Below are 19,642 nucleotides of genomic sequence, written 5' to 3' on the forward strand. Positions count from 1 at the left end.
GCTAATATTTCCAGTAGAATTACTGATCTTAGCTATTTCTGTGCACAAACGGTGAGGCTACAACAGGTTTCTTTCCAAAAGTTAGGAAAAGCAGTATGCTGCAAAAAGAACCTTAAAATGTGTTAGGTAATGTATGACTGTCTCCAAGCAGAAGAATTTGTTAACCTGAAGCTAATGTGGCAAATTAATTTTTGGTCATATCCTTTAAGAATCTGTTCAGCTATACTTGATTTATATGAACATTAACAAAAGATTTATGTTACAAAAAGTCAACCCACTTTTGAGTTAGAACAGCTTCATTTTCAACATCAAATATGATGTTAAGAGCGAGCTGTTTGACAGAACCGGGTTTTAAACTACGGAAATACTGAAGGTTTGACTGGTGTCTACTCATCTTGGGCTTGATCCTGTGCTCAGCGGTCTGCCGTGTTGTACCTGGTGATGATACCTGTGGTGCGGTCTCGGAGCCTATATAAATCCTTTCTGGTTTATTTATGCCATACATTAAGTGGTTATATATTGTTGCGCTTTAGGTATCTATTACTAGTAATAACATAACCAGAGTCTTTATAAGGTGAAGGTAGAAGGAAAAGCACAAGAGCTTGCATCTTGTGACATTTTTAGTCTTGTTGGTCCATGAAAAAGGCAGTTCAAGAGCTGTTCCTCCCTAATTCTACTACTATAGGAATTTGCCAGCATTACATTGATATCAAAAGGCTTATTCAGTCACACTAATGAGTAGGAGTTAGACTTAAGCATGTACTTAAGTTGCCATGGCTGCAGAGGGTTACTTGTTACATCTAGAATGTGGTTTTGGTTACCAGTTGATTTAATCAAATTCCAGATGCTGATTCTTCGCTCCTGATGATGATCCCTGTGCCAGACTAAGGTTGGATCCAAGATCCGTTTTGCAAAAAGAAACCCATTTATCATGTGGTCACCGGGTCTGTACCAACTCGGAGCGTTACTGATGCATTCTCTGATGCATCAGTTCCTATGTTAATACCAACTGTAGGCTAGCCCTTAATTACTGTGGCTTTGATGACAGCAGAGGTGAATTGACTTATGCAGGCTGAGGATTAGGACCACCGTGATTCGTGACCAGTTTGTTGCTTTGCCATTGTCCTCCTGTCCTGTGCCAAATCTGAGAAAGGGCTTTCAGGAGAGAGGCTTACAGCAGAGGAAGCAGCACTACAGGCTCCTTTTGCCTAAAGGAGGCATATGGTATGCTCAGTGCATCCTTCAAGTAATAATAGTCCTTCGTGCAATAAATCCATGTAGGAAGCTGAGAAGAGGTCTGTGCACAGCTCCCTTTGGGTGTGGGACACTACTCTCTCATCAAGGAAGCTGAGGCATGTGCTGCTGAAATTGCGTTAGAGACACAGCTGTGTTATCTGAGCAAAGGTCATAGCGGGGAGAGACAGAGACACAGTTCAGTGTTGTGGTCTAGATCTTGTCTGAGGTGTGGAGAACTGACCACAACTCAGCAAATCGCTGACTAGTCCCAGCAAAAAGTAGTGACAATAGCCATTACTGCCTACCACAGAAGATGTACTCCTGTCCTAACGTCAACTTTGAGAGAACTGAAAGAAATTCAAGGCAATTTAATTCCGTAGATTAGTTAACATAAAGGTAATTTTAGAGAGACAACAGCAACCACCTCATTGTTGTTTTCATTTATAGAGAATTCTTTCTGGATTATGGTTTCATGCAGCTACCAGGCTGGTGAGGGGTCTGGAGACCAGGTCATATGAGGAGAGGCTGAGGGAGCTGGGCATGTTTAGCTTGGAGAAGAGGAGGCTGAGGGGAGACCTCATTGCCCTCTACAACTACCTGAAAGGAGGTTGTAGAGAGGTGGGTGTTGGCCTCTTCTCCCAGGTGAATAATGACAGGACCAGAGGAAATGGTCTGAAGTTGCAGCAGGGGAGGTTTAGATTAGATATTAGGAAGAATTACTTTACTGAGAGAGTGGTCAGGCACTGGAACAGCCTGCCCAGGGAAGTGGTTGAGTCACCATCCCTAGAGGTATTTAAGAAACGTCTAGATTTGGCACTTCAGGGCATGCTCTAGTGGCAAAGACTGTAGGTTTTTTTTGTTTGGTTTTTTTTGTTGTTTTTCTGTGTGTATGGTTGGACTCGATGATCTCAAAGGTCCTTTCCAACCATGAAGATTCTATGATTCTATGATTCTAGGTGGAAACTGTGCCATCTAGTGATATTTAGACACTGCTTATATGGAGGTGTGACAGAGGAAAGTCTGTCTCTGGGACAGGTGTGCAGGGGGAGATTATTTTCATGAGTACTCAATGTGAGGTAGAGACAAAACTGGTAAATCATTAATTATTGCTACACCTAACTTGTTCTGTTCATCTAAGGTGCTATTGCCTTGATAAGAGTTGTTATTAGTTGTGGGGATAGACATGAAGCTGTTGACTTCATTAGGAGTACTGCCTGTAAATGAAGCAGAGTGCATCCCTGGTCTGTGTGCTAAAAGTTTATCGTGAAGTGAAGGCAGTGTCTCCGTTTACTGTTGACTTGGAGAACTGGAGGAATTAGGCAAGAAGGCTGGGGCATAAGGCTCCTTTGCATTTTTGTATTACATATGTGACTATTTTAATTTCATACTGAAATTATTGGCAACACCTATGAGATTTGTGTTCTGCATTTTTCACTTACCTAGCAACTGGTTTGTAGTTGTGACTACAAACAGTTTACAAAGATAGGGTGCCTATAAGAAAGCTGGAGAGGCGCTTTTTACAAGGGCATGTAGTGATAGGACAAGGGGCAATGGCTTCAAAATGGAAGAGGTTAGATTTAGATATTAAGAAGAAATTCTTTACTTTCAGCCAGATGAGAGGGTGATGAGACACTGGAACAGGTTGCCCAGAGAAGCTGCGGATGCCCCGTCCCTAGAAGTGTTCAAGGCCAGGCTGGATGGGGCTTTAAGCAACCTGGTCTAGTGGGAGGTGTCCCTGCACATGGCAGGGGAGTTGGAACTAGGTGATCCTTAAGGTCCCTTCCAACCCAAACTTTTCTATGATAAAATAAGGGAAATACATTTTTTTTAAATTTTATTTTCGTAAGCACTTGAGAAAATCCTTAATTGATGCAATACAGCTGAGTTGAAAACAAGGTTGGATGCCAGAACTGGGACTGCAATCCAGGATTTTTGGTAGAGCACAGAGGAGGGTGGGCTTCTATTGGAGAGTTAGAGAACAAATGCCGAGAAGTGAGGTTAAGCCTGCAGTTACTGTATGCAAAAGATCAGCCATCTTTTTTGAGGTGTGCAGGTGGCTAGTGGAGATGAGCTGAATCTGCACTGGTGTGGCAGAAAAGGCATGTTCTGAGACTGATGATACCTGCCCATGACAGCTGGGAAGCATCCACCTCCAGCGACTACTGTATCTCTGGCTGAAAGTGGCTTGCAATTTCTGTCAGAGGTTGATCTAGGTGTGACAGCCCTTTAAGGTTTAAATCAAATTATAAGATGGCTTTAAATGGGCATGAAGCGTGTCAGAAGACTGTATGGTGTGGAGCCACCAGTCCCCTACTTGTTAATATGCCTTGAATGTATGAATTTTTGTCGATGGAGAAATCCCTAAAATTATCCCAATACAACCTTTGATTGTGGAAATTTCCAGTGTGGGTATTAGTTCACTGCTGGACATGTTCTCTGATAAATCGGATGTTCTGAGAGGAAAGTATCCTATAAAGAAGATGGAAAATTGGTTTGAGATTGAAAATTGTCTTGTACAGCAAAGAGAAAACTGCTGTTCTTCCCCAGGCCATGCAAGAGAAGAGTGGTCAGGTCTGCGGTGGGCTGGGAACCTGCTGTGGAGGTGCAGTGAGGCAAAGGACTCATGGCTGGTGCGTGCAAACAGTTATGGATGGACTTGTGGCACTCATCACTGAAGTAATTTCTTGATATTTCCCAAGTTATATAAATAAACCTGTAGTGCAGTTAAACAACATAATTTTCATATGATCATTTTTCCTGTATCCCAAACAGTGCTCATAAACCTTTTCAGGGTAAGCTTGCACTTTGAAGCCTTTATCCTCCTCTGCTATTAATTGCTGTAGCGTTTTTGAACATACTGACAATATGCTGACTGACACCGGCTGAGAATATAGACCTATAGATTGTTTTATTTCTGACTAATTATGATAGTTTCTGTCATGGTTAGTGAACAAAGAAAAATGGTAGTGTGTAAGAATCAGAAAAGCCCAACTAGAGAAGCAATATCTGGATCCTCCAAAGGGCTGTTGTGATCTAGACGTGGTTATTCTCTCGTTATTTAGGTATAGCTAGCTCGGTATAAGTTAGGTCAGTACTTTAGCTCCATGAGAGACCTATAGTTGAAAAACAGTTCAATGTTTGCAACTACTGTGCACTCAGTTCCTTATCGGCCTATCAAGCAGAAAAGGATTTTTTTACTTTCATAGATAACAAGTCCAACTGATTGGAGCATATTTCCCTGGTTTAATACTTTGTTACTTTTTCCTCAAAAATAAGCATAATTTTTGGGGGGTTTAGAATGTACTTGAATAGTTTTTTGTACCCTGCATTGCCTGTATCAACACTGCAATTACTTAATCTTGTCAGGAAGTACTTACAATTGTGGTCATGGCCTCATTCAAAGGATAACTGAACAAAAAACTGGATACTTGGATCTGCAGCAAATTGATGCTTAAATCATAGTGTAAAGCACATAGATAAACATTTAGTATTTAATCATCTGTTAAAATGAAATGCATTTTCAATTCTCAATCGCTTGGTATCAAAATGAAAAGGTAATAAATGTCAAGATTTGATTTCCCACACCCATCCCTCTTATAAACTGTGTTGGTAGCATCAGTTTTCTAGTGGTGACATCTTTTTGGGAGCAGGAAGGTCATACTGGGCAGTTGAGCAAAAGCTTTTGGTAACGGGATTTGAACGGCTAGAGTTTCTGCTGCGGTTCAAAGATGCTGCCCTTCTCTGCACTGCTATTCATGACATTTTCATTCTTTCTCCCCCACTCCCAATTGGGAAATGAAGTTTTAGAGGACATTTTAGGAATGATGGGGAACTATACTTGTGGCATATTCTTTTAGAACATGGCTCTATTTGTGTTTTCCCTCTTTCTCTTTAGCAGGTAATCTAAGCGGAGAAAGGAAAGAAAGGTTCATACTTAAAACGTTTAACACTTACGTTGGCTTTGTTTTGCTTGTTCTTGCAGACATTGTTATTTCCTCTTTGGAGCTTTTAAGTTTGGGAACCTGGATTTCTATTTCAGGAAGAGTTGAACATCCCATGGCTGGTTCCCTGAAAGCTGTTAGTATTTCCTGTCCAAAAAATGCTTCCAGAAACTAAGTTTAGGCTTGTCTGCCCAAGTTGAAGCATGTAGTAAATTACTGGATTACACAAAAACTACAGAAGCTAGTACTCACTCACACGGTGCTTAATACAGCGAGAGCTCTGTAACCAAGTGCCTAGAAGTTGGTTTGATTTTTAGATGTCATAAGTTTAGACACCATGCTGAAAATGTAGCCTTGTATCTTTCATTGTGTCTGTCTTCCTGCCATATTTTTAATTTGCTGTATTGCTTAGTTTTTTGACTTGAGTCTTTTAACTTTTGGTTGTGCATAAAAGACTAATAATAACTCTTTTGTTTTATAGGTACTAAGTCAAATGATCTGCAATTGATAATATCAATGTTAAGAATGGATGGGGAGGAAAACAAGAAGAGAGATGAGGTTGATGAGAGTTTACAAACTGAGTTGACAGAAGAATCCCAGAGAAATACATCAGGAGAAAACGCTGGATGTGACTCTTCATCTCAGCAGAAAACACGGCTTATATCAGATGAAGCGTTCAGGGACCTTGAAAAGAAAAGAAAAGAGAATGGCACAAACAAAAGGGCACTGTCAGGATCACCAAACATGGATGTTGTTGAAGTAGACAAACCTGAAAATGTCTCCAGAAAAAGAAAGCGGAGTTCTTCAGAAGACATGAAAAATAGTGAAAGGAAATTGCACGAAGTCATGGCTGGAGAAGCAGGTAGTATAGAAGGTGGAGCTGTAAAGACGGAAGGAGTTGCCTGTTGTCTTGGTGATGACATATTTAATTCAAATTTCCTGTGCCTACATTGTGATTTCAAGTGTGCTGATGGTGCCATATTGAAAAATCACAAGGAAAATAAACATTCACAAGAGTTGCCAGCTGCTGTTCCTGATAAGTTATCTTCTTCAGAAGAAATCAGTGTTGGCTATACAGTTGGAAACATAGACAAAGATCTTAAAGGCAAAATGAGTGATCAGTGTTCACCTTCCTGCTCTGATATGGAAAAACATAGACCAGAAAACCTCTCTAAACAATCCAAAGAGCAAACATGCCCTCACAGCAGTTCAACATTACATACGCATGTTAAGCAAGATCATGAGAATTCCAAGACATTTTGTTGTGATCTTTGTGGTTTTCAGAGTGCTGAGGAAAATCTCCTCAATTCTCATTTCCTTGGCAAGACGCACCTTCGACGCCAAAATCTTGCTGCACGGGGAGGATTTGTGCAGATATTGACAAAAAAATCCTTTAAAAAACAACAATCTATTGCAACCAAAGACAGGAATGTCAGAGCAAAACCTAGGACCAGTAAATTAAGGGCAAGAACTGCTGATGCAAAAGAATTAAGTGTTTGCAGTGCACTGAAAGGCTCAAAAGTAAGCTTATCTAAACAAACTGATGGCACTGAACATGTTGAGATGATACCATCTTCAAAAGTTACCACTGAAAAAACAGATACTATGACAGAAGAAATGTTGCTTTCTTCTGGTGAAGAACAAAATTATGAAGTCCGTACTGAAAAACTGGAAATACCAGGACCCTCAGAAAATATCTTGCAGAAAACTGAACTCCCGCCAACTACCAAAAAGCTAGTTACCAGTATAAACATGACAAGGAGATTTGATAGACTGGGATATAAAAGAAACGTTGTCTTGTTAAGATCCTCGTTTGGACAGAGTAGGTCTTTTAGATTAAAAAAGCAGGTTAAAAGAAGGTACAATTTGATGGGTAATAGTAAGAGAGGCAACTCTGAAACTCAGAGAGTACACACGAAGCATAGCTCCAGCACACAGCTTAAACCTGGTGATTCAAACCCTATGTCACATATAGATTTAGAAATAGATGCTAAAAGTAATTGTAATACTACTTCAGAAATTCAAGATCTTACTGGAGATAAGCCAAATACCCTTTCTTCCAGCACTACAGAAACTAAAGAATCTGATGTTAAACCTACTGCTGATCATGGTGTTCTTCATACTTGTATTGTTTGTGGTCATGTTTTTGAGAACAGAAAAAGTTTGGAAATTCATGTTGCAAAGCTTCATACAAAAAGGATCCAGTTTCATTGTCAGATGTGTAGTTATTCCTCTGGAGTCAGGGAAGACATGAACCAACACTGTCAGGACAGTAAACACCAGATGGGCGGTTGTAGCTTTAATTGTCAACTCTGTTCATTTACCAGCTTGAATGTGACCAGCCTTCAAAGCCATATGAGTGAGGTGCATAATATGTCCCATAGTTGTCCAACTTGCATTCTTTTTTTTCAAATGGAAGAAGAGCTGATAAATCATCAAAAAAATGAGAAACACGATGGTTCGTTATTTCAGCAAGCTACTCCATTGAGTAACAGCAATCGGACCTTGCAAGTGGTAACTTACACTGACTCAGTATCCAACAATAGCCAAAATCTTGCAAAGGAAATGGAAGTATCAATGAAAGCAAAACCTCCAGACTCTTCCTTCATAAATCACAGAAATGAACTAAAGCATTCTGTTCTGAATAAAACCCAATTTCAATGTAAGAAGTGTTTTTATAAAACAAGATCTTCCACGGTTCTTACAAGGCACATAAAACTCCGACATGCCCAGGAGTATCACTTCCTTTGCAAAGCGTGTAATCTCTACTCACTGAGTAAGGAAGGAATGGAGAAGCATATCAAAAGAAGCAAGCACCTTGAAAATGCCAGGAAAAACAACATTGGACTACGTTTTGAAGAATGTATTGAAAAGGTTTGTGTTGGTGTTGGTGGTATTAAAACAGTGGTGGATCCTTCCATTTCTGGGAGTGGGAATATAGAATTAGATAAAGAAATTATACACGTTTCATCCCCTTCTGGGGAAAACCTATCAAGTAATAAGGAACTCATTCCCCTTGATCAAAGGACTGGTGAAAATGAATTGGTTTTAGCTAATGCACCCAGAAGAGGGAAACCAAAAGGCACTATTTCTAGGACATGTACCCATTGTGGCCTTTTGGCCTCCAGTGTTACAAATTTGACTGTTCACATCAGACGAAAGCACAGTCATCAGTACAGTTATTTGTGTAAGGTTTGCAATTATTACACTGTAACCAAAGGAGATATGGAACGCCATTGCACAACCAAAAAACACAAAAGTCGTGTTGAAATAGAAGGATGTGGAAAACAGGACTCGGAGATCATCGTTAGCCCTGAAGGAGGTAATTTGGAATCCATGAACAAGAAGGTTAATAGCCCCATGAATGCTGTGTATGAACATGTTGAGGATGGTAGCCAGTCATCAGATTTGGAAAATTCTGTCTTAGACAATCAGGAAGTTGAGCAAGGAGATGCTGAGCTAGAAGTTGTAAATGCCAGTAGGCTGCCAGATTTGGAGCATACTAGCAACCCGTTAAATATAAACCAACGTATATTTCTGGAACCAGCTAGGGTTACTCAAGATGGTGACCCATGCTTCCAAAGAAGAGCAATGGGTGCAAACGACAACAAGTGTGTACACTGCAGCTTCATTGCTCATTCTTCTTCTTCTTTAGAGCTGCATGTGAAGCGAAAACATACAAAACAATTTGAATACTACTGCATGGCTTGCGACTACTATGCTGTTACTCGCAGAGAGATGATTAGGCATGCAGCAACAGAGAAACATAAAATTAGAAGAGAATCTTATGTTTATTCTGCTTCTGGGGAGGAAGCAAACACAGCAAATAACACTAAAGAAGGCACTGCTTTGTCTCAAGAGGAGCACCATCACAGTGCAGGAGAATGGAAAACTGGTTTAGGTGAAACAAAATGTGCCAATGACACAGCGGAAGGTGATCATGTAAGTAAAAGCTTAACTGAGTGTACTGTCTTAGACGAAAATGCATCTGCAGGAATGCCTGAAGGTGGCAGTTCCCAAAAGGCAGTAGAAGGTGAACTTGAAGAGGAGTCTAAAAATGGAGGAGAAAAACTTTTTCCTGAAGAATTCCAGCAAACTCCTCAAAAAGATAAAGTTGTTAAACTTGACAAGGAAGTATCCGATAAAGAAACAGGTACTTGTGAGTTACAGAAAAGCAAGCATGGTCAGGAGCTGCTCAACTCAGGCGGTGATTGCACTGCAGAAAATCAAAATAGATCAAGCAGCACAAACTTGAATTCAGGAGAAGGTGAGGAAAGCTTTGAAGCAAATAGAGAAAACCCTGGAGTAGAGTGTAGAAACACAGACATTCTCAAAAAAATATCACTGAAAAAAAATAACCCACTTCTGCCAACTCTTCCAGAAACAAGTAGTGCAGTAGAGCAATCCAATTTTGCTGGAAACATTGTAGAAACGGTACAAAATATACATAGTTTAGAGGGTGACAGAAGTTTGAAAGAGGATCCTACTGGGGAGGAGGAAGAAGCCCTTATGGAAGCACAACATGAAGCAGAAGTAACTATAAATAACAATGTTTGGGAGGCAGATGGCTCAACAGCTGAGGGCATGCAAGAAAGTAGTAATGAGGCTTTAGGAACAGTTATCAGTGCTGATGATAAAGGAAAGGCACTGCAAAATTTTGGCAAGTTTGATTCTTCTATAGTGAGGTTAAAAAGCCATCAAGATGGGGAGGCCACTGACCATTCTGCTGAAGGCCAGATGTCAGGTGGAGTGAAGGCTAGCGAGCTCACAGCGAAAGCAGACCCTTCACCAAGCGGTGGGAAAAAGAAGAAGTCAGAAGGAATTTCCCTTGGGGAATCGACACGTATTCGCTGCGATGACTGTGGTTTTCTAGCAGATGGTTTGAGCGGACTAAATGTTCACATAGCCATGAAACATCCTTCAAAAGAGAAACATTTTCATTGTTTACTCTGTGGAAAATCATTTTACACAGAGAGCAACCTTCACCAGCACTTGGCCAGTGCCGGGCACATGCGGAACGAGCAGGCAAGCGTGGAGGAGCTGCCCGAAGGAGGTGCTACCTTTAAGTGCGTGAAGTGCACGGAGCCCTTCGATTCAGAGCAGAGCTTGTTTCTCCACATCAAAGAACAACACGAAGAGCTGTTGCGGGAAGTGAATAAGTACATTGTGGAAGACACTGAGCAAATAAACAGGGAGAGGGAAGAGAACCAAGGCAATGTCTGCAAGTACTGTGGGAAGATGTGTAGAAGTAGCAATTCCATGGCCTTCCTAGCTCACATCCGTACCCATACAGGTATGGAAACGCTCTTTGTAAGTGGTCTTGTTCAAACAGAGTGAATTATACCATTGGTCTTTTTCTGCTTGTTAATCTCTTTAACGTTTCTTAGGAACTGGCATTCATATTGCCTGATGAGCCCCCGATGAAATTCAAAAAATTACCTAGAGGGGTATGAAAATACAGTGATCAAAGGGCAAAAAATGTAAGAACATTTTAAGCGCAGTCACCGTTCTGCTTTTTTGTTTCATATAGAGAGATTTCCTTTCCTTTAATCTAAATTGTAACTATTAATTGGTTCTTAAATTTATATAATGAAGCAGTGGTGGTTTGAGAGAACAATTAGGTGTTCTAACTTCCTCGCAGTTGTTTAATATCCAAATTGTTTATTTCATTTCAGTTCAGTTACACTTTCAGCATTACATAATGCTTCAGGATAGACATTTGATATTACATCATTCCTAAACAAATACCAATAAGAAGCAGCAAGAGGTCTTTGTAGAAATAAGTTATGGGAACTGGAATTGGTCAGCCTTTTTGGAAGGTAGCGTGTAATGCTGATGTGATGCACAGGGATGTAGCATCTGATTTAGTTTCTGTGCTGATCACACTTTCAATTCATTTTTATGTTTAATTTTAAGTGGAAAATTTGAAAACATTTTTGTAGAAAAATGCATAAGCTGCAGTTCTAAATTTATGTAAAAATTCACTGCGATGTTTCTATAAACCTGCCATACATTCTTTATTTTAAATAGACAGCTTTTCTAAATCACTGAGCTCTGCTTAGACAAGTGGTGTCTCCATGGTTGAATTTATGAGTGGATTTGAATAATAAATTCACATTTCAATGAACATATTTTCATTAAAACTGTAAGGTTTATTTTACTGTACTTTTAAATAATGGCTTATTATGGAAGCTATAGTTTAAATTCATGCAGTATTTGAAACTTAGTGCATGGTTACAAGGAGGAGAACAAAAAGGTAAGAAAAAAGAAACATAAAAGAATGGTAATTCCTGGCATAATCCTAAAATAGTTTCGTAAGGTTTTTTATGAAAAGGCAAAGGCGTGACTGGACAACAAAGTTTAAAATTAATCTTGGGAAACATAGACATTGTATTTCAAACCTTTCAAAGTATTTTACTATAACTGTGGTATTCATGTATGCCAATAACTCACATACTTAATACTTTCAGCATTCCTTCTGTCCTGTCAATAACGTAGTTATCTGTATTGCTTCAGCTGATACCCAACTTTGAATGCAGTGTTAAGTCTTTAGAGGGATGCTCGTGTTCACATGGTCAGAACAGCTGTATAAGCCCTTAATATGCCCTCTTACGGCAGATAAAACTGAATAAAACTAAGGGGGAGGATGCTAATGGAGCTCTCTTTAGAATTCTTTATGCAACTGTCTGGTCAAGACATGTTGCTTATAATTGATGTGTCCATTACTTGAATTCTCTTGTAATTATAGTCAATAAGTCTTGTAAATGTGTTAAAGCTCACTAAAAGCATACAAATTCAAGAACAGAGTAAGGCTAATAATTTAAAATAATCAATGTAGGCATTTCAGCACTTAATTTCCCTTGTGTGTTGATAGCTGATCATTCTTAATCCATTAAGATTTATTTAGTCGTTTACAATGCAAAATAGGTTTGCACTGGTCACTTGTGCCATTTGAAAATGTCCACCAGGTTAAGTGCAGAATGTAGTCCATTAGTCTTCCTTGACTATATGTATTAATTGCATTTAAAATCAAGTTAATGTGGATGTGAAAGTGAGGTAACTATCAATATATGACAAAGCAACCCTACTTACATAAGTTACATCATTGATTGTAACATTTAGTAAAAGTTAGTGTACTTTTTAACATCTTGTGTGTAGGTCTTATCATGAAGTATATTTTTATTGTGCTTTTGGATGGCCCTAAATATGCAAAGCAGTAAAAGAACACATTTCATTTTGCAAGTCATTTTTCCGTGGTGCTTGCAGAGGGGATATAGAAGGGTTACAGAACAGAGTTTCATCTGCCCTCTTTCTCACGGCACCTTTAAATGAAATGCTTTTCTTTTGCTTTGCTTATTCACATAAATAGTAATGTGGAGACTTTTATTAATAGTTAATGGGAAGAAAGATTTCTCTTCCAATCCATATTTTCATATTTGTGATTGCCTTTGTGTCTTATAGAACCTTTTCTTCCGATCTGTATCATAGTGGATGCAGTTGAATAAGAAACACGTTTTTGGGAGTGGTGGCAGAGGGAACTGACCTACTCCACCAACTGTATATAGAATCATAGAATCATAGAACGGTTCGGGTTGGAAGGGGCCTTAAAGATCATCTAGTTCCAACCCCCACTGGTGAGGCAAAGTACAGTATTTCTAGCTTCTTATCTGTTCCAGGGTAACACCAGGTACATAATAGGAGCAGAGCTGCACATTTTCCCATTTATTGTTCTGATTATGTGCTTTTTAAAAAAACATCTTTCTTCAGCATCCAGATGTGCATATATGTGTTTATATATGTGTGTGTGTGTAACCATATCCAACTCCTTGCCTTTTTTTTTTTATTGAGTAATTGGTGATGGTTTGGGGGGCAGAAGGGAAGGGAAAATTGTAGAAAGATATAACTAATGATTTCCATTAATAGAAAAATAATGTTTCAAAATACCATTAAATAATGTAGGAGATTTTCACATTGCAAATGAGAGGGAAGCTTTGCTAGAGAGGAGATAACAAGTAAGTCCATCACATGTTGACAAGTGAAAATGAGGAAGTGTAAAGAAAAATAAAAGGAGTAGTAGAGGTGGAAGACTTTTTAGTTTGCAATTGATGCAGGTCCCGTAAACTTAATTAACAATCAACATCTGAGGAAAAATCACCTGCAACCACATCATCTTTGTTTCGTTTCTCATCAGATTTCTCAGTTAATGGAAGGTTTGCTCAATGTAAGTGTGGTATCTTACTCCCCACGTCCTAACCATGGGAGGAAATGGTAGGATGGTACTTCATGCGGCTCCGCTCACTTTGCATTGGGCCTGAGCTGGGGACACAGCTATGCCAGCAGGTGCAGGTGGTGTTGCCTTTGGCTGGCTTAAAGCTGAGGCAGTGAATTTTTCTTATAGTTTTGGGTGTCTATTGTTTTAGTGTAAATTAAGGACTATGAACTCCAGTCTTTTTTTTGGAAAACAGTACCATGGTTTGTGTCTGTCTGTCTGAACTCTTAAATTTAGTCTATTTACAATTTGGTGGGGTTTTTTGGTTGTTTGGTTTGGTTTGGATTTTTGTTGGGTTTTTTTTGGGGTGTGGTTTTTCCCCCCCCCAGTTCTCTTGTTAAAAGCCATATTGTTTATTCCTACTAACAGACAATATATATTTTTTTTTCCATGCCATAATTTGTGGATAAAGTAATTCTGTGCCTTTTTTTTTTTTTTTTTTTTTTTTTTAGTCTTTTGGTTGAAAAGCTGCTATATTGAAAGTATTTCTCTCATTTTTCTGTGAAATAAAAGCCAACTATGAATCCAGTAGTATCACATTTAAGGTAGCATATGAGAACCATTAAAGTTTGTGATAATATAAGTATGGCTAAGAAATGGTTAATTGCTTCAACATTGTTTCAGACAGCCTTACAGCAAATACAGATTTTTTTGCCTCATTAGTTTGACTCTTAGTCTAATGTCTTCATCTTCAGTATAAAATTTTAGGTTGTTCCATTCAGGAACATACTGGAACAAATTTGGCACCAGCAACCTAAAAGGGAGATGCACTGCTTTTGTTTCAGGTGATAAGTACTGACTGGAGCCTGCCAGCACTTGAATTTTCATAGAGTTTAAATGGAGATGTTAACAGATATTCAGCTCTGGATCTGAGAAATAAATAAGAAAACCTCAAGGCCTCAGTGATTTTTGGATGAGAGCAGTCAACAGAATAATACATTTCTGTATTGTCAGCACACTGTAGCTACGATTGGTCTGAACTCGAGTTTTTCACAAAGGAGTCATGTAAATGGAAAACAGCAAAGGTCTTGTATGGAAGCCCTGCGGGACACCTGCAGTAACAGAATGAGGAACGAATTTACAATTTAATCAGTAGGAGAGACACTAAGGGAACATAGGATTGAATTCACATGGTATTTGAATTCTGTGACAAAAAAAGCAGTATAAACACCAACACGTTTTAAAAAATCCTCTCCAGCCGTGGCCTTGATGTTATAATTGTGCAAATAGTCTTTAAGATCGTAAGTTAAAACATCAACTTTTAATAATCTTTTGTTTAATGCAAAGAGAGGCTCTTTTTTTATTTGCATGGATCCCTTTATAGAATGCAGTGTTGATTTGAAATGTCACCAAATTAATGATTAATTTAGTTTTATCAGGATCATTTAAATAAACTGGAGTTTTTCAGGGTGATTGATAGAATGTGATTGCTGTTAGCTGCAGTCTCAACCTGCTTTTGACATTTAAACATATAAAGCTGACTAGATATAACCATTCAGGTGCTAAATATATTTTACATCTACTTCCAACAGTAGAAATGGAAGTATTAAGAGATCTGGCTTCATTGTCATTGAACTGTGAAATATTCAACCTTGTCTGCCCGTGCTTAGTACTGTTGACTTTTTTATTTCAGTTAGAAGATTAAAATTAAATGCTTCATTTTTCGTTAGCTTTTGGGAATTAAATTGAAATTTAAGACTCTAAAAATTTTTACTAAGATCCTCAATTTCACCAACGGATGCTTGGAGGATATTCTGTTTTCAAGGGCAAAGCAAAAAGGTTCATTGATCAAGTATGATATAGTGTAACATTTTTCTTATCAGAGCTCTTTATGTATATTTATTAAAGATCACATATTTCATATTATGCTTAACTGTATTGGAAGAAGTACTTCACAAAACATAGACGAAACATAATATGGAGACTCTGTGACCATATTGTACTTACTTTTAACTGCAGTTTTACGATTTTGATTTATTGATTTAAGAATTTAGTGGTCAGAAAATTGGTCAGAAAAAACAGCACGCTTTAGAATGATGTTCCTGCGTAATAACATGAGGACTCACATTTGCCCAATTTAACTATTTCAGTTTAAAAATATGGTTTTTCCATCCTCAAGGGAGGATCACTGTTAATTAAGACAGACAAATAATTTGACTTTTTGCTGAACTGATGTGGTACAAGAAATAGGCTGGTACTTCTTCCTTGGAGACATAATTTCAGAGTTCTTTGGTCTGCAGTAGACATTTAATATTAAAGTTTGTTCTTGAAATAAATAATAGCCAAAATGTCAATACTTCTGGTTTGCAGAATAATCATAAATTCTTGACCATAAAACAGTCATAAAGGCATAATATTTTATCCACTGTATATTCATACATTGCATGTCATTACAATAGCTAGGTGATGAATCATTTTCTGTGTGTGACAGAACAAATCTGAAATACCAATGCTAATGTGAAATCTATTCAAAGTCGGAAGACTTGTAAAATTACTTTACTTTAAATATATTTTCTTAAAAAACAAGTACATTTTGCAGTTTACACCAATATGAAGCCACTCTAAGACCATTACCTGAGTTTCAGCATTTGTAAATGGGGAAAGGTGTAGAACAACTTTTGCTGTCTTGTTGAAAGGTTATCTACCTACTGTATTATCTTCTCATTTTAATATTTTGTAGTTTTTTTTAATAATAATAAAAAAAGAGTAAATTATTATTAAAAGTTAAGAGAGTAGTCTCTGTGATCTTGAGCTTAAGGAAACTTTAATGAGTAATGTATAGCATATACCGTCTGTGTCCTGGGAATTATAAATTTATGTACAAGACACTTTTTTTTTGTTAGGTAAAATCTCAAACAGGTTAAATGTGGGATAGGCTTTTTTTAAAGGTTATTTTTCCCCAGGATTTTTTATTTCTTTAACCGTGGGTGATATATTATTCTAATTCAACTCATATCTTATGCTAAATTTTACTTAGGATCAAAGCCATTCAAGTGCAAGATATGCCACTTTGCAACAGCTCAGCTCGGAGATGCCAGAAACCATGTCAAGAGGCACCTTGGGATGAGGGAATACAAGTGTCATGTCTGTGGGTGAGTAAATTGAAACAGTCTCCACCATGGTTAACCAGGAGAAGAGTGCGGGATATGCTTTGTTTCAGAACTGAAAACTGTGATGTGAGCAAGAGTGGCTAAAATTATGCATGCATATCCTCCTTTCCATTGTTATGGTAAATTCCTTAAATACAGTTATGACATTCTTTTCCCACTTCTAATCCTGCACTGAAGATGAGCAATTTTATGGGCTACAAGGTCAATTTGAACCTGTAATCTGTAAATTGACTAAATTATAGGATGTTCATTCACATTGCCAGGGAGAACTGTAAATTCCATTTAAAGACATAAAAAATATATAATATAGACTTTACTGTGTGGGGTTTTTTCTTTTGCTATACTGTTATAATTTTAGTACCATTAACAGAATTCTGGACTCCATTAGGGTTTTCATTCTTTACGAAAACAAAACACAAGACTGATTTTTCAAACAAACGGATCTAAATTATTGCACGCATAAGACTTTAAAAATAAATGGAAGTCTTTTATGTATGCTTGTGTTCTTGTTTGTTACCCAAAAAATCTTGTTTTTCTTTTTTACTTAATCGTTATTTCCTCAGAAGGATCGTTCATAATGTTTAATTGTCCTTCAAATGTGTTGCATTTAATAGGAGGCATTGAGATTCCTTAATGCAAAACTAATTAATTTAGCAGAAATGTTTAAAAGGTTTTAAAATGCCATGGCATATATGGTACATCATAGGACATTCAAAGTTGGATTTTAATACCCTAGTTCTGATTAAAAATATATTTTAATGTTATTATGCTGGAGAAATTAACTAATATATGCATCATATAAAAACATTTTACTCAAACCTATGTAACCTGCTATAGCAGTCTTCTGGCTAATGTGTAGAACAGCGCAGGTTCAATTAGATGATGCAGTGCGCACATGAATGGTGTGGTGTGATGTTGGGGATAATATTCAGCAGGAGGGGGTTTTTTAGCCTTAGTATACCCAACTACTGCAGGACAAAGTGAGTTCCACATTTTAAAGGACAAGTGAATCTTCAGTTGAAGATGCAGCTGAGTGATTTTCCCTGATTCATCTCTCTGTTTTTCAAATCATTTTGCATGCAGCATTATGAGATACTTTGGATGTTCTTACTCACTTAAGAAAATTAATTGCTGACTTCTTGAAACAAGATATAAAAACGTATGAGCCTAATTCTTAAGTCCACTGACTATCAGTAGTAGAATAACTCGTGCTACTCTGTATTTTGCAGCATGTTTAAAATGAACATTATGCATGGTAGGCTATTTTACATTGTTTCAAAAATCTTATTTACTATCTCTGCTATATAAATTGCCAAGAATTTGGCGTGGAAGATAGTTAACAACTACAGATCCACAAAACTGTTTAGCTAAGGCTAAGCTCTGTTCTTTAGAAGTTGTCAGCAAACTTGACAATGGTTCTTTATTCAATTCCCTTTTAACTTAAACTGAAAAAGCATCATATTATTTAACTATCTTATCATGAGAGGAAAAGTAAAACAAATCTCAAAATAGCTAATACTGTATCTTTTATAAAAAAAAAGAATTAAAATGATTAGGATTTGGCACAGTACCTCATTTTTTGAAAAACTCATTCCTTCACTTCAGGATTGACACGTTCTTAGAATCTCTCTCAGAAATTACAGAACTCTCAGTTGCAATTACCAACGGTTATGCAAGAGAGAGAACAAAACACGTATGGATGATTTCAACTCTGGACTTGAATGTCAGTCACTTTGCTAAGCTGATTGCGTACTGTCTGTTGCTCACGTGTCTTACCTGGTGGCCAAGCACGTACTCCTTTTGCATTTTTGTGTAGTATTGTATTGCTCATTTTCATCAACAATATGAAGCTGTGCTATTTAGATATGGCAAAACAATCAGCTGAAGAGACATAACACACTACCCTGCGCTCACAAAAATCTGATTTGTTTACCTGTTTAAATAATCATCACATCTCACTTAATGTGCACCAAAAGTGTATTTTAAGAATTATACATTAACACCGATTTAATTGGAAAAGACATTTTTGTTCTGTAGCTAACAGTCCTGAAGAATTGAGCAGGATTTGAAGAAGAAGGAATGACCAGAGCAGTTTGAACTGCAGTCCGAATAATGAATATGCCATCCTTAAATGTGGAAGAAGAGAAAAAAGCGTAATAGCCTGTGCTGTATTTCTGCTATTTTAATTGAAAGGACTGGGTAGTGTGTAGGTTAAAAAAATAAAGTAGCAACATAAAAAAAATTAAAATTGCTAGGATTGGCTATCGGATTAGTGGCACTGTAGAGCGTTGGTACATTAACACCACTGACAATGTCAATTCATTATCATTGATGGCTAAATAATCTTAGAAATGCTCAGTGGACCTATTAGTTCCTGAACATAAGCAGCTCATGCTGCATTTCTTCATTAGCTTTAATTGCTATAAATTTTACCTTTTTAAAAATCATGCTTTAAAAGGTGAAGTGATCTTTCAGGAACATTAACTCTGTAATTTTGTCACAAACAGAAGGTCCTGCACTATGTTTTCTTTTCTGCAGTAGTTAATATTCTATCCTCTGACTTTTAGATTCATAGTAATAAGCCCTCTGCTAGTTGCGAGGATAAATTGTGTTTCAAAAGCTTTTGAATCTGCGTGGGCACTTTTTAAAGGTGAAATGTCAGTGCAACATTGTGGTGTATTGTGGTCTCAAAATACCACTTTTTTTTTTTTTTTAGACAAAAATTCTTAGGAAATTTTTGTCTTAAAAAAAAAAAGGCAAAAAGCTGTATCTGTATCTTGTTTTAGGAAGGGTTTGCTGTGTCTCAGTTTTCCAAATGATCCTCATATTTACATGATACAAAGTACACAATATGTAATTCACTTAGTTGTTGAAAAAGGCAGTAATTTTGCTGTGTTGTTTTATTTTTTTTAATTGAAGTTCAGGGTTTGTTTTTCTTCAGCTGCACAGCAGAAACTACATGACACAGAAATTGGACACCGCTAATGTTTTAACATTTGGAATAAACCGTCTGCTAGTCATTTCCTTATCGCAGATGTGTGTTAATTGTTTTCTTTTCCATACCCATGGTTGTAAAATATATCCCA

General features: G+C 37.5%; 1 protein-coding gene across 1 annotated transcript in view; it reads left to right on the plus strand.

Annotated features, from left to right (window-relative positions):
* Positions 1-19,642, plus strand: part of ZNF407 (zinc finger protein 407) — a 350,778-nt gene that overhangs the window by 21,688 nt on the left and 309,448 nt on the right. Inside the window, exons 2-3 of the mRNA XM_054191717.1 lie at positions 5,659-10,470; positions 16,424-16,538. Of these exons, the coding sequence (XP_054047692.1) occupies positions 5,694-10,470; positions 16,424-16,538 (4,892 nt within the window). The 5' untranslated portion in view covers positions 5,659-5,693. The remainder of the gene's footprint in view (positions 1-5,658; positions 10,471-16,423; positions 16,539-19,642) is intronic.

This window comes from Rissa tridactyla, chromosome 2 (assembly GCF_028500815.1).
Source record: "Rissa tridactyla isolate bRisTri1 chromosome 2, bRisTri1.patW.cur.20221130, whole genome shotgun sequence".
Classification (NCBI taxonomy): domain Eukaryota; kingdom Metazoa; phylum Chordata; class Aves; order Charadriiformes; family Laridae; genus Rissa; species Rissa tridactyla.